General features: G+C 38.5%; 1 protein-coding gene across 3 annotated transcripts; it reads right to left on the reverse strand.

Moving 5' to 3' along the window:
* Window positions 1-232: 232 nt before the first annotated feature.
* LOC123869191 (soluble guanylate cyclase 89Db-like) lies at window positions 233-9986 on the reverse strand. 3 transcript variants are annotated; one of them, XM_045911991.1, is made up of 15 exons: window positions 9893-9986; window positions 9553-9702; window positions 8681-8758; window positions 7037-7761; window positions 6426-6619; window positions 5745-5869; window positions 4090-4221; window positions 3452-3553; window positions 2790-2956; window positions 2334-2616; window positions 2007-2150; window positions 1667-1790; window positions 917-1026; window positions 701-790; window positions 233-448 (listed from the first exon to the last, which is right to left on the reverse strand). In XM_045911991.1, the coding sequence occupies exons 2-15, from the start codon at window positions 9592-9594 to the stop codon at window positions 347-349; spliced, it is 2418 nt and encodes an 805-aa protein (XP_045767947.1). In that variant the 5' UTR covers window positions 9595-9702; window positions 9893-9986; the 3' UTR covers window positions 233-346. The 3 variants fall into 3 exon arrangements, with proteins under 3 accessions (XP_045767947.1, XP_045767948.1, XP_045767946.1); XM_045911992.1 differs by having other exon boundaries at window positions 9553-9705; XM_045911990.1 differs by having other exon boundaries at window positions 9553-9647; window positions 9878-9986.
* Window positions 9987-14253: the final 4267 nt, after the last annotated feature.

Below are 14253 nucleotides of genomic sequence, written 5' to 3' on the forward strand. Positions count from 1 at the left end.
ATACTAACTTGTAAATAACTACAAACTTGACATTGGCTAATCTTTGTAAAGCCAGACGAGAGAGAAAAAAAAACCCCAGCCAGACACCTTAAACTTTAAGAATTTATACTTACACGGTGAAAATGTAGTGGTTTTAGAGCCAGGGCAATATGAACAACCCTTAAGCAATACTATCAAGAGGCAATTCACTTCGCCACGGCTCCAAAACCACTAAATTTTCACCGTGTAGAGGTCTGGCCCTTGCGGGCCTTAGTCCATCGTGAGGTACCTAGGTATGGCACCGATGCGATAGTGGAAATGTGACAGTTGACATAAAAATCCGGGAATTCATCGTCGAAGCTATTTCCTAATTGTCACCACATAGCGTAGAGAACAACTGCAAGGCTTCTTCAGGATCGTCCTCTTCGATTTCACCTTCCAGCCAAAACGTCTCCATCATGCCTTTGCCCTGAAACCAAAGAAGAAATGCTGAGTCGCAATTGATCCGGTAGAAACTAGCCCCGACGAAAGCCTCCCACTAGACCCAGAGCAATTTATCACACTAATATTATAAAGGCGAAAATTTGTGTGTGTATGTGTGTGTTTGTTACTCCTTCAAAAAGTACTAGACGGATTTGGCTGTTTGGAATGGAGATAGATTATATCCTGGATTAACACATAAGCTACTTTTTAAGTTAAGACATTAAAACTAAGTGCCTACCTTAACTTTGATGAGACCTCTTCGCCTTAGTCTGAATTTCCCTTGTGGTAGTTCAGATTTTGTCTGAGCTGAAATCTGGATACGGCCAGGCTGAAAAACAAAGATGAAGTTAATACAAGTGGTGCCAAACTTCTAGTACCCTCTGAAGACGAGGCGAATGATAGGTATTAGACACAGATTTAGGAGTGCCTTCTTAAGAGTTCTGTGGTATTATACCTCGCTCGTAGTCTGCATTCTGCTTGCAGTGTTGACGGTGTCCCCAACCAGGCAGTAGCGGGGTTGACGGAAACCCAGCACGGCGGCTTGGCAGGGGCCCGAGTGGACTCCTAAAGAATAAGAATTTAATAAATGATTTGGCACATTAAATATCTGCTTATAATTAGATATGCGAATGTCGTAATTGCTGTTTTTGCCCTCTCTTCTCAAGTTCTTAATAGAATCTGCTGCTCGACTGCAAAATAGCTGCATCAACCTACTTTGTTGTCTGGAGTGAGGTGTCATAAGAGCCAAAAATATCGGCAATTCCACGGTAATTCTTTCAAGCGTAGTCAATCGTTCTTCTCTCTTTTATAATTCAGTTCTGTTCTTTTTAATACCTACCTAGGTACGTACAATTTCTAAGGTTGGTTCGGCGCTGACTTTAAATTCAATGGTGTTTCTAAGTCATACCACAGCTTGAAGAGGTTGGTTCACAGACAGACTGCGAGAAGACAGACTACAGAAAGACAGAATAGAGAAGTTACGACAAAGCAATCTTGCAGGACAACAGGGGCGAGACGAAGGAAGGATCGACCAACATAGGTAAGTATAGGTAGTCAGCACAGCATGCACAAGATACTTTAATAATTTTGCTTAGGAGTGGATCAATCGCCCGGGTAATTATACAGATGTCACGAAAGTAATGTCGGCTCGTCCGTAAACATCAAGGGCGTCATCTCAGTGTATATATTTAGGTTGCGGTCATACCGATGGTAAGCATGGGGAGAGCGCACGACACCGCGAGCGCAGCGCTGGCCGCCTCCTTTGCGTGGGCGCGCGTCTTCTCCGGAGCACCAGACACCACCATGTACACTGTGCCTACTGTCTCCACCTGTAAACATAGTATACTTTCTATAAGGTGAGCCTCGATAGCTCAACGGTTGAGAAGCGGACTGAATTCCGAAAGGTCGCGGCCGTTGCACTATTGTATTGCTCACTCCTGGCACAGTCTAGGGTCTAGCTAATATTTATGTATTGGCACGGTGCCTTCCAGCGCGTGCCTAAATCTTTTCTGATGTACATGTTCTGTCAATATAATGTAGCCAACCTTATAAACGCGATGGCTGTCGAGCAGGCGGTCGATCCTGGAATACACGTCGTTCATGTAGCTCACAGTCTGCATCACGTCAGCGCGGGTCGCCGTCTCCATCAGTGGGATGCCACAGAACATGACGGTCACGCAGTCGAATTTCTGTAAGTAACAGTTGGAACACTTTTAGAAACATAAGAACCATTTTTTTGTAGCTAGGCACAGTTCTCATATCGGTTGACGAAGATGATGATAAATGCTTCGTTTATCAATTATTCATGTCCTAGCACCAGACTTAACGACAAAAATATTGCAGAATTTTTGGGTATCATTAAAAATACCTACCTGTTGCCAACATTCTGCGGTCGTGCTTTTTCCTGCGCGCAACTGGGTAGCAATTTCTCTTGGTATCATGGAGTATAAGAGCTGGTCCCCCTTCTTCTTCCACTCGTCCAAGAGTCTACACGATTTCTCCAACGAAAGACTCCTTGTTTCTGCTTTGTCGAACAGCAGTTCCAAACGTGATAGATGCTGCCAACCTTGCAGCAGCATCTCCTTGGAAAGACCATGCCCGTTCATATCAGCTAAGTATAAGCCAGCTTGACGAAGTTCATCGAGGTCGTTAAAGCTGCAAAGAAGAAAGCACCCGTACTATTTAAGCCATTACGAAGCATCTATCATGCAAATATCTGAAATTAAGCTGTTATCCTTCTTTGGGGTTTTCCCCAAGAATCAAATTCTCAAGCTGCCCGTGACTGCTTATACAGTTCATCACGGTTACTGTTAATACTCTAATCTTACATAGGGCTACACAAAAAGGCGAGAGCGTCAATCTCCTCGAGGAAGTAGATAGGTCCTTTAAGCAGGATAGCCCTGGCGCCTTGGGAGCCTCGCCGAGAGTCACTCACGCAGCGCGCGCGCCACCGCATCAGCTCCAACTCGAACACCACTGTCTGCATGCACACCACCTGGAAATCAAATGGTAAATGCCACCTTAAAGGAGCGCAAGGTTTGTGCATGACAATTCTAACAAAAAAAGCAACATGGTGCTGAGCTCCGTGCTCGGTGGAGTCTATTGAGGGCTAGCTTCTTCTCTGACCAGGCGCAGGCTGCGTTTAAAATCCTCGTAGCTTTAGTTTTAAGTTGACGAAAATATATTATAGGTATCACCACCACGTCAGTTTTATAGTTATAATGAAAAATGAATGAATGAATGAATGAATGAATATACTTTTATTGTACACCACAAAATTAGTACAGAGAAACACATACAAAGCTCAACAAAATATAGATACAATTTGGCGGCCTTATCGCCACCTAGCGATCTCTTCCAGGCAACCAAATAAAAATAATAATTTTAGACCTACCAAACAATATGATCGTTAAAACCTAATAAAAATTTGATTGCTCTATGTTAGCGAATTAAAGAAAATGTCTAGACCCAAGGTATCTCTGGATATTACCTTATCCCAAGTAAAAGAGACTTTGGGTTTCCTCAATCGGAGAATCTCGTTGATTGATGATTTTGCGATCCGGTTGTAGGGACCACCCCATGCTTCCATCAGCTGAAAAGAGCACAAAATAAGTTTTGTTGGAAGCACCTAACATTTCAGACCAAAAAATTTACCGAATGACCGAATTGCAGTCAAACCAGCCAATCTTAACGAAGACTGAGACTAGCCAAATACACTCACTCTCTTTTCCCTCACTCTCAGACAGAAAGTTCAAAGGACAAGTCCGAAAAGCAGAGCCCTGCAAGGACTGGGCGTGTAACGTACCACCAACTTCCTAACTGCTTGTACTCAGTATTTATTGACATAAACTCTAATAACTTTTTGTATGTCCTTATACGGGACTCGAACCCGGGAGATCATAAACCGCCCACAAATAACTCAACCACAATAACAACCTGGTAGTAGGTATAAGGGTCCGTTATATGCCAGCGCGGAGGGCATTGGAGAACATTTTTTTACACATCGAAACACACACAGACCGAAAGTCGTGGAGGTGGATATACTTATTCGCTCAGAAGACCACACAAACAGGGCCGGTCGATATGTTGAGCTCGTTGCGAGAGAAGCGGCAAGTGGGAACGAGTTACCTTATCGCCAGCCATCAGAACTCTCATTTTCCTGTCAAGTAGAACGCCGAACGGGAATAGTTGTAACAGAAGTGAAGCTGGTACTGCTGGCAAGAGGCAGGGCAGTGATTTGCGAGCCATCAGGGATTGTACCTGGAGATATTCAGTGATATTAACTTTTATAGCAATGTGGGGAATGGAGAGAACTATGAACTATGGGCTTGGAGTTTCTATACATGACATCAAGTTTCAATCCTTTTCAGGGTTCCGTACGCGAGGGGTGCCAATGGGATCTCATTACTAAGATTTCGCTGTTCGTTCGTCCATCAGTCCGTCCATCTATCCGTCTGCGGAATTCAAATTGCGATTAACCAAGTAAAATTTGAATTTCGCGGGCAGACCCGTTGCTTCCACCTTACCTACAATATTAAAAAAAACTTTGATTTTAAATAAGTTTTTATAAATTCAACATATTTTAGTAGACAAGTAGTTAGCTGTGTGGTCTCTCAATATTATTATTGATCGGAACGGCTCTAAACCCTTCTTGATGACATCGATAAATTCAAACAATACAGTCGGTGCAAGGTTACACTTTTATGGTTAAGCCTTATAAGAATAACAATATTTCATCTCAGTGGAACGACGAGGAAAATGTGTTATTTCTATCCATAAAGAGATTTTGGTTAGGTACCTACTAAGGTTTACTGTAGTAAATGTATATTTGGTTCTGATACTATTTCCTACCTAAATGTTATCATATTATAGTGGTGAAAGCCTAGTGGTATTTAAGACGTCAATCTCTAAAATATCGCACATACTTTTTTAGTAAGCGAGGTATGTGCGTTTTAAGCAGCCAAGTAGAATAAGGGCATTAAGTCTATAGTCTATACCAATATTAATATAAAGAGATTAAGTTCGTAAGTTTGTGCAATGAAAGCCATTCAAAAGAGGGGAAAATAGGAAAAGCTAAGTAAATACGTTGGAACAAAAGATGAGCAATTAAGATTGATATCGAACAACCAATAAAACGCCCACACTCAAATTTCCTAGGGGTATGGTGAAGGCTACAATAAAATTATGACCTGGATTCAAAATAGATATACCTACCATTTTCCACAAACAGATTTTAATATCCATTTATTCATTAAAATCCTTTAACTATTACAGAGTGCGGTACAGACGTCGTTAGTCATAGCATTAAAACATTAAATTAGTTGTACGTTGTACTTTGTGTACAGAATATATCTTCGCTTATGATATTTAAAAGCAAAATGTCTTTATTTTAACATCACAATAAGTATACAAAAGTTTTTATTTTATGGTTCCGTACCCGACGATTGCTAACGGGACCCTATTTACTAAGCCTCCGCTGTCCATCCGTCCGTCTGTCTGTCAGTGGGCTGTATCTCGTGATCCGTAATATGTCGATAGTTGAAATTTTCACAGAATGCGTATTTTTATTGCCGCTATAACAAATAATAAAAATAGCAAAATAGCTCATAGGAAAATTAAAAAATCAAAATTGTTTTTTCTTGTATGATGGTACGGAACCCTTCGTGTGCAAGTCCGACTCGCACTTGGCCGATTTTTTTACGTCTTCCATATAGTAGAAGTTTTAGAAGGCTCTACAAAGGTAAGAGTTGGGAGCTCTAATGATATTTCCCTATTCTACTTACATAATCGCTATTGTCGAATTCCAGTCTCAAAACCGCGACATAGTAGGCACCCTCCATGCTTTCCTTGACTATGGTCACTTTTAGCTTTAACGAAAAGATGTCTTCCGCGATCTCGTACAACTGACCTATAGAAAGATCAGAAAATATCTGTACATAGATAAATATCTTTAGGTAGTAGGTACCTATCTATTGTTTATTGGCAAAAAGTTCTCTGAAAATTATTTTTGCTTCCGTCATTTGCTTTAGGTTTGCATTTTTGTTCTAAACTTTTGTTGATCCTATGTGGTGAATATTCTCGTTTGAATATTCATCATCGTTATCTCTACCACATTTGAACTTTAGCTCAATTAAATTTTATACATTGTTCACGTTTCGACTTATTTCAATGAATTTAATTCCATTAAGTTACTTTATTATAGGAGGACCTGGACAGCTTTATAGGTTCTGAACTGTATAGAAATAAGGCATGCAACAGACATTAAAATGCACACAAAATAAGCATGCTGGGCATGCTGGCGTGGAATGGAACAAAGAAAGCATCATAAAAAGAGGCTTTCCTTGCTCAAAGCCAAACTTTTGGTCAACAGAATGACGCAAGCAAACGTTCCACGCACGTTCCTATCTTGTAAGTTTATATTTTGCACACTTTATGGCCCCACAGTCTTCACGTACAAATCTTACCCATCAGATAATGAGTGAAGCCTGCCCTTCCACTGCTGTACACTAGCTCTGCGCCATGAATGTGCGCGCGAGTCAACTGCATACTTGGTGAACGCATGCGAGGGAACGTGAAACGCATTCGCTGGTGTATGCTGTCAACTGATTGCAGGAACGTGCAGAAATATCTGCCTGTTGCACGGATCATTGTGTCGTAACTGATTAAGAAATACAATCATTAAAAAAAAACCTCTAGAAGCAATAAGAGAGACGAAAGAGATGAAGAAAAATTAGTCCACAGAAAAAGAAAATCCATGTGATGAGGATTTTGCATTGATTAGTTATTTGCACTTGTAAAAGTTTACTTGAGTAAAAAAATTTATGTAAATAAGTAAGTATCTATTCTATCGCCTATTACTGTTTAGCATACAAAGTTATTTTATCGGTGTAAAATGCAAAGTACCTAACTTGCAAATTATTTTCTGGAATTCGCAATTTGCTGTTATTATTGCTTAATTATTATTATCTATATAACTTACTCTCACGCCCGGTTACAAAATAGATATATATGTATAAAAGCCAAAGAGAAATAATAATAATTATTATTATTGCTTAATTTATGAAGTTAAACTTACCCGTAATTAGAAAAGAACTTGACAAAGCATCTACCGAAAAAATGCATGACCTTTTCAGGCGTGCTGAATTTCTCTCTCAACGCGCTTAGCTTCTCGGCATTCACTGTGCTAAGCGTGGTAAGACTGTTTAACCTCGGCCGGACATTACCAGACCCTCGACGTTGATATACTTCCAAAGCAACTGTGCAACTCGTTTTTCGTAGAGCTGGCTTCAAAGAACTCCTTCTTTGAGTTGAAGTACTCGGACATTCAGGTTCTTTAGCACATTTAGCTTCGTTAGCACTGTCAGGTTTATTAGTACTTTCCACGTTATCTGTCTCTGGTATGATATCATCCGCAGACATTTTCCTGTCTTTTATACGCTCCAAATGTATCCCTAAACTTCTTCTATCTCTAGGACATGTTGCAGTCAATTCGTCTTCTTTAATTTTTTCAATGGAGACAGTACTGAGCGTCGGTGAACGTATTTCTTCTGAGGAGTTGTAGGCATCAATCTCCTTCTTCGTAACTGCTGTTAAAGCATTAGTGGCTGTAAAGGGACACTTGAAGTTCTGGCTTCTGTTATCGCCGTGGACTGAGGAGCTCCTCCATGTCGGTTTCGACTTTATAGAAGGTTTCCTTGGAACGGGACTGCTTGGTATGGAGGCAGTTGCATTTGTGGTATCCATCGCCAGCAATCGGGTCAATGCAGATGCCAATCGGAACATAAGCGTATCCGGATATTGCTAAAATAATAAGAATGTAACTCAATATAAGTATTATACCTACTCAATACCTACTTGTTACTGTCAGAGAACTTCTCGTAAAATAATAAGTTTTTTGATTAAGTAATTCAATATTTATTCATTGTAGAAAACGCTTTATTTCTTCAAGATAAAGTTAAGTACTTAATTATGTTGAATAATAACATCGGCCAAACAATAGAATGATCACAATCAGAGAAAATAAATAGCTTTAGCCAGAATATTTATTACTCTATCTCATTTGCTTATAATTTGAAATCTCTGCAGATTATTATTTATTCAGTGTAGTTTCTACGCAATATCTTGCGGTAAACTGTAATCCGACTGAAATTTCAATCGAATTGACCTGAAACTCTTGAGTAACTCCTCTCTGACCTCCCGTGAGCAGTGTGGGGAAGGTCCCTCTTCAAATCCCGGCAGGGGGAAATTAGGAAATTTCCAATTTCTAAATAATCTCTGATTAGTCTGGTGGAAGGGGGCTGGAAGGCTTCGGTCGTGGCCACCACCACTACCAGCCACCACGTGAGAGCGCAGTCAAAGGCTAACTTGTATCGAAACAATAAATACTAAGACGTTAACTTTTGAAGTTAACGTCTTAGAATAAAAACCCAGGTTAACGTTAATTGTGCGTAAATGTATCGTATAGACACAAAAGGTCGGAAAATGACGCAAATCGTCTCGTGAGAAAAATCCTAATATAATATAAAAATGTGAAAGTTTGGATGTTTGGATGTTTGCTACTCAATCACGCAAAAACGACTGAACGGATTCCGCTGAAATTTGGAATGGAGATAGATTATACCCTGGATTAACACATAGGCTACTTTTTATCCCGGAAATTTAAGAGTTCCCGCGGGATTCACCTAGTACATAATAAAAGTCCAACTATTATAAGAGTCACCTGTCTGGTCATAAATACAGTGTTTCTGGCACCCGCTTCTCGCTCTATCGTTTCCCAAATTTCTTCCCCGCATTCCATCTGAAAAATATCATCATATTAAAAATCATCGAAGAAATATAATAAATTACCAGTTTCAATATTCAATCTATCAATCTGTCGATAAGTTACTAAAAATTATAAGTATGGCAAAAAAAAATGTTTTTCGACGATTTCCACATGCAAAAAAAGACTAAATTCAAATTCACTAATTTCATGTACCTACCTAAGACGATTATTTAAATTAGAAGTGGGTAAAAAATCAAACGTAGGAAACATAGTTTACTGATGGAGTTTATTTACAGAGAGAATAGAATAATTTAGCATTTAAGTGATTTTAATTATTCTATGTCACGTAGTTTCATTAATCTACACCATGCTAAAACGATTATGTCACGTAGTTTCATTAATCTACACCACGCTAAAACGATTAGTTACCCTCTTCAGGGAATAAACAATTGTTAAACTTTTAATTTAAAAGTTTGTTGTTCTATTCAGAGGGCTGATTTTTAGGGTTCCGTACCTCAAAAGGTAAAAAGGGACCCGTATAGGATCACTTTGTTCTCTGTCTGTCTTAATTTTTTTTTAAATGATGTGACCACGAATTCGCGATTTTCAGATTTATTCCTGTATTTGTGCTATAAGACCTACCTACCTGCCAAATTTCATGATTCTAGGTCAACGGGAAGTACTTAACTAAGAAGGTTTCTTGACAGACAGATAGACAGACAACAAAGTGATCCTATAAGGGTTCCGTTTTCCTTCTGAGGTACGGAATCCTAAAAACCGAAATCCACTAGTAATAAATAATGATGCATTTTTTTTTTAAATCTTACCATTATGAAATGCTGAACACTCTCTAATAACATTCCATACATTTTGGCTTCTTAATTTAGATCACTCCCGTAAAACGAAAACAACGTCTCAATTACAGTAAAAATTCATCGAGTTAAAAATAGCATGCCTGTTAATATAATAATAACTACCTACTAATAATAAAATTATTAATATATTTTAATAATCTAATTTGTTCGATATAGAATTACTACTTAGCGAGTGAATTTACCGCCCAAATCCAGTCAGTACACATAAAAATAAATAATTTAAGTACAAAAAAAATGTTCGTGAATCGGGACGTATAATGTAATTTCTTAAAATATTAGCTCTGCTTATGACCGTTCATTTATTTGATTGTAGTTTTTTATAGGAATAAGTAACGAGGTTTTTCTTAAAGCCCTTAGAACAACTTTCCCGAAAGGCTTTCGCGCTAGTACTGATGAGTGGTACTGAGCGGACAAGGGATGTTCTGTACGTAGCTTGTTTATATTCCACTAGCGAAGCCTATTGTATTCCTTTTAGAACGTGTAATAGCAGGCGATTTGCAACATACAAGTGTGTATGATTAAGTCAACAATTTTTAGGGATCCTTATGGAAGGCGCTATTAAAAAGTCGCAAGAAAAAAATTGGATAATATTAAAGACACCAGTGTGCGTGTTAGGCAGCTGCACGATTCAGCCGCATCGGACTATATAAAACGCTAAATCGACCTTTGGAGTTAGTTTTGGACATTTATTGCCGTCAAAATTTTTGCATGAACATACTTAGTCGTAGGCTTTTAGATAACTTGAATAAATAATAATTTACCGAAAAATATGCTAATGGTGCCCACGAAATAAGTTTTTTACAAATCCTGTGGAAACTCTTTGATTTTCCGGGACAAAAAGTAGATTATGTCCATCCCCGGGATATAAGCTAGCAAAAAAAAAAGCTAGCAGACACTTTCGCATTTATAATATTAATATGGATGAAATAAGCTTTGCTTATAAGTCTTACGAACCTTGAGTCTTGCGAATCAATGTGAGTCGATAAAAGAAAAACTGGGTTCAAAATCATCTCAACCAAAGGATACTCACCACTTAACTGGTCTCTTGTAAGCTTTTTCACGTTATAGTGGAATTCATGAGGAATACGACGCAATGATACAACCATTATTACATCGTGTTACTTTGTAAGCATTATCAGTACCTACTATATTAATATCAACACAATTTCAGGAGACAGTTCAAATCAGATGACCGCATAATGATGTCATGCACATATCAATCGCCTGAACGCTGCAAGTAGCTGAATTAGTTCACTGGCATCCGAGGCAATTGATGCCCTTCGAAGGACAGGCCACTTTATATTTGGGTTAATGTCATCCACGATCAAATTTCAATTTTTTAAACACGTGTAAGATGAAATTTTGAGATGGGACAATATAGGTACTGAGTACTGACCCATTTATGAAGATGACTCTAATTCTATGATCTATTAGAGCCTCCCTTATACCTTGCTTCGACTTAAGTTTCAGTTAAATAGAGAAAGAAGATTTATGCTAGTGATATAACGCTGTCAACGCTTTAACTGTGTCAAGTTTTTTAAAATTCATTATAGGCAATCGCTTGACCACAAGCACACCTGATGGAAAGGGATGATGTGGCCTAAGATGGAACGGGTTTAGGGTATTATGAAGAGGATGCCTATTCACTTTTGTTTTAAAGAACGGATTGTAATAATTGGTAGGTAAAGGTGGCGAATGCTCGTGAGGCGAATCAAACCCGCCCTAAAATTGTTATACTTCATGATAGCCAAAATGGGTGATAACTCCGTAACGTTATACTTAATTTAAATTTTGGAGATATTTTTCCAAGGAACCTTGATTCTTTTTCTTCATCGGAGGCGCGCGAGGAATTAAAAATAGAGGCTTGACGCTTAATATTGAAATCGTGACACCTTTTAGGTGAATAATTTTAATCGTTGCCGAAAATACCAAATAGAAATGTGACTGTATTGCGAAACTTGCAATTGCGTTGTCGCAATTATTGATATTGGTTTACAGTACTAAGTCGAAAGTCTCATATTATGTAATATTAAGTTTGTTACATTATATATAAAATGTATCGACTTTGCACTAAAATGAAATGCATTGCCCATAGTTTCCGAAAACACTCGTATTAGAGCCTCAATAACTCAACTGTTGAGAAGCCGACCGAATTCCGAAGGGTCAGCGGTTCAAACCCCACCAGCTTTGCGCTTAGTTGGAGGGGAAAGGGGCTTTAGCATGGCTAATAATCTTTAAAAAAAAATATAACTTATCACGTACACAGAAAATATGAATCGTTCATCCATGGTATTTTCAAGAGAAGTAAGTAGGTATACCTATACCTAGTCGGGTTTTAGTTTTTGAACTATGTCATTTGTACTTAGATAATAATATCGGAAAAGTGTCAGCCATTGATGTCGGAGGAACCTCAGTCAATCGGAAACAATCAGAGATTGTATCAGTCTTCGGAAATAGCGGATTTATTCTCCCAAATTTCTTGTAGCTAGCTATATTTTCCGGCTCGATGCCTTTTTGCTACAGAGAAATAGCTAAAGCTTTGAACACATAACGCGAGATGGAAATATGTCCATCAGTGTAAGGGTTTGAGGTCAGGCTTTGTTACTCCTTTGTTATATTTTTAGCTCGGTCATAGATTTGGGCACTTAGAAATAATTGGTAGAACATTAAGTTGGGGTGTCACCCGAAGGCTTCCTTTAATTAAATTGGTTCAATTGTGACGATTAATAAGAAAGCTTCCACTAGCCGCCCAAATTAGTTTTAGGGATAGTAATTGTTTTCTTTTGTACCTATAAGTTTCATTTATTCGATTCGCAAGCCGTGATAGCCCAGTGGTTTCTTAACAATTTCGGCCTTCTACTCGGGGGATCGGTGGGGGTTCGATTCCGGTCACGCACCTCGAATTTTAGCCTCCTGAAAGCCTCGGAGTTAAGTGCGTTTTAAGCAATTAGGTAAATATCACTTGCTTTAACGGTGAAGGAAAATATCGTGTGGAAACCTGCATGCCTGAGAGTTCTCCAATGTGTACGGTTTCCGTGGTAGTGACATCCATGTGTTACGACCTTATTATGACCTACTAAGAAAACCTACTGATCCAGGATCCTTTAGTAGGTAGGTAAGTACATACTGCATGATAATGTGGTCATAATATTAATAAAGTTATTATAACCTGCAATAAACACATTTATGTCACAAACCCCATTTCTCTCAATATCCTACCATATACCTATTTAAATTTTATGCGAATGTGCATAGAGCACTGATTTGGTAGAGAGACCCATTATTGAGAATATTTTCATCATTTTAACAAACAGGATCTGATAATATAGCCCAGGCCCCAGAACAGTCTCCAGATATTACGTGACTGGTACTTTTTACACGAGTTATTACAGTTAGATTTAGAGCTTAGAACTTTAAATCTTGTAAAAAGTTTTACCAAATTAGTTTTTCATTCTATCGAATTCTAAAGTATCTAGTTTGTTATTTGGGACACCCTTGATAACTTGTTTGTAATAAATTACGCCGTGTAAACGCTGCTGTTTAAGGTTTCAGTACTCATTCGCCCAATATGGCAACTCCTGGTCAATGTGTAAATTTGCAAGCAGAATTAAGCAAGTAGGTAGGTACCTACTGAAATATTAGACGGTTTTAAGTTCATTCAAGCAAATTTGAATGTATGGACGCAACACCGAGTATTTTTATACTATGCTCTATTATAGAAGCTCCTCATTATGAGGCTGTCAAGGATGCAAAAGAATTTTCGACCAATCACCTCAAGGAAATGTTGATCAATAAAATCAGTGGGTTTATTGATCTGTGCGTATCCCAATAGTTCAGCGCGTGCTACATTTGACCCTTGCATTAAAAAGTTTCTTGTCTAGGAATTGGTGCGCGGGCCACTGATCGCACCGCACTAAATACACATTAGTTCGCGACCTATTTATTTGACAGGGGTGCTGAACACTGGGATAGAAACAAACGAACCAGTAAACGAATTCAGGAGCTCGCTCCTGAAAATTTAATCCGAAAATCCCATTTTCTATTATCTCGTACCTAAGCTCCTAAACTAATGAACCTATTTTAATTTAGTTTTTTTCTTTGAAAGGTGGCTTGATCGAGAGTGAGTGATTCAAGAAAATCGGTTCAGGTGTTTGAAAGTTATCAGCTCTTTTCTAGTTACTGTACCTTCACTTGTCGGGGCTGTTATAAATTTTTAATTTACACTTCTAGATTTATTTAAAGTCGTAGCATATTGTCGTTGATTAGTCAGGGACAGCTTTTTGAAAAGAGTTAGCTTACTAAGTAATTGATAAAAAAATAAGATTGAGAACTACTTTTAAACCAGGCGTAGTTTTCAGTAGTAATTATCGTCACATGGTAGTGATACGTCATAACGCTTAAGTGCGGAAATCAGCCCAGAGAGAAGAAGAAAGGAGCGATAAAACTGGGACCGATGGCTTAACTTGCATGACAAAGCATTTTGATTATTCGATTTATGACGGCATACTATAGTTAGTGTACCGTCAGCCCCAGCGAAAGAAAACCCCTAAAACATTCGCATATTTTTGATAGTTTAAGTTTGGCTTTATACTCAGACAGCATGGTCGTTAGCTATTGATGTGCTAAGAAGGCTCAGAGTTACTGAGCGAGTAA

The sequence above is a fragment of the Maniola jurtina genome, chromosome 10 (assembly GCF_905333055.1).
Source record: "Maniola jurtina chromosome 10, ilManJurt1.1, whole genome shotgun sequence".
NCBI classification, from domain to species: Eukaryota; Metazoa; Arthropoda; class Insecta; order Lepidoptera; family Nymphalidae; genus Maniola; species Maniola jurtina.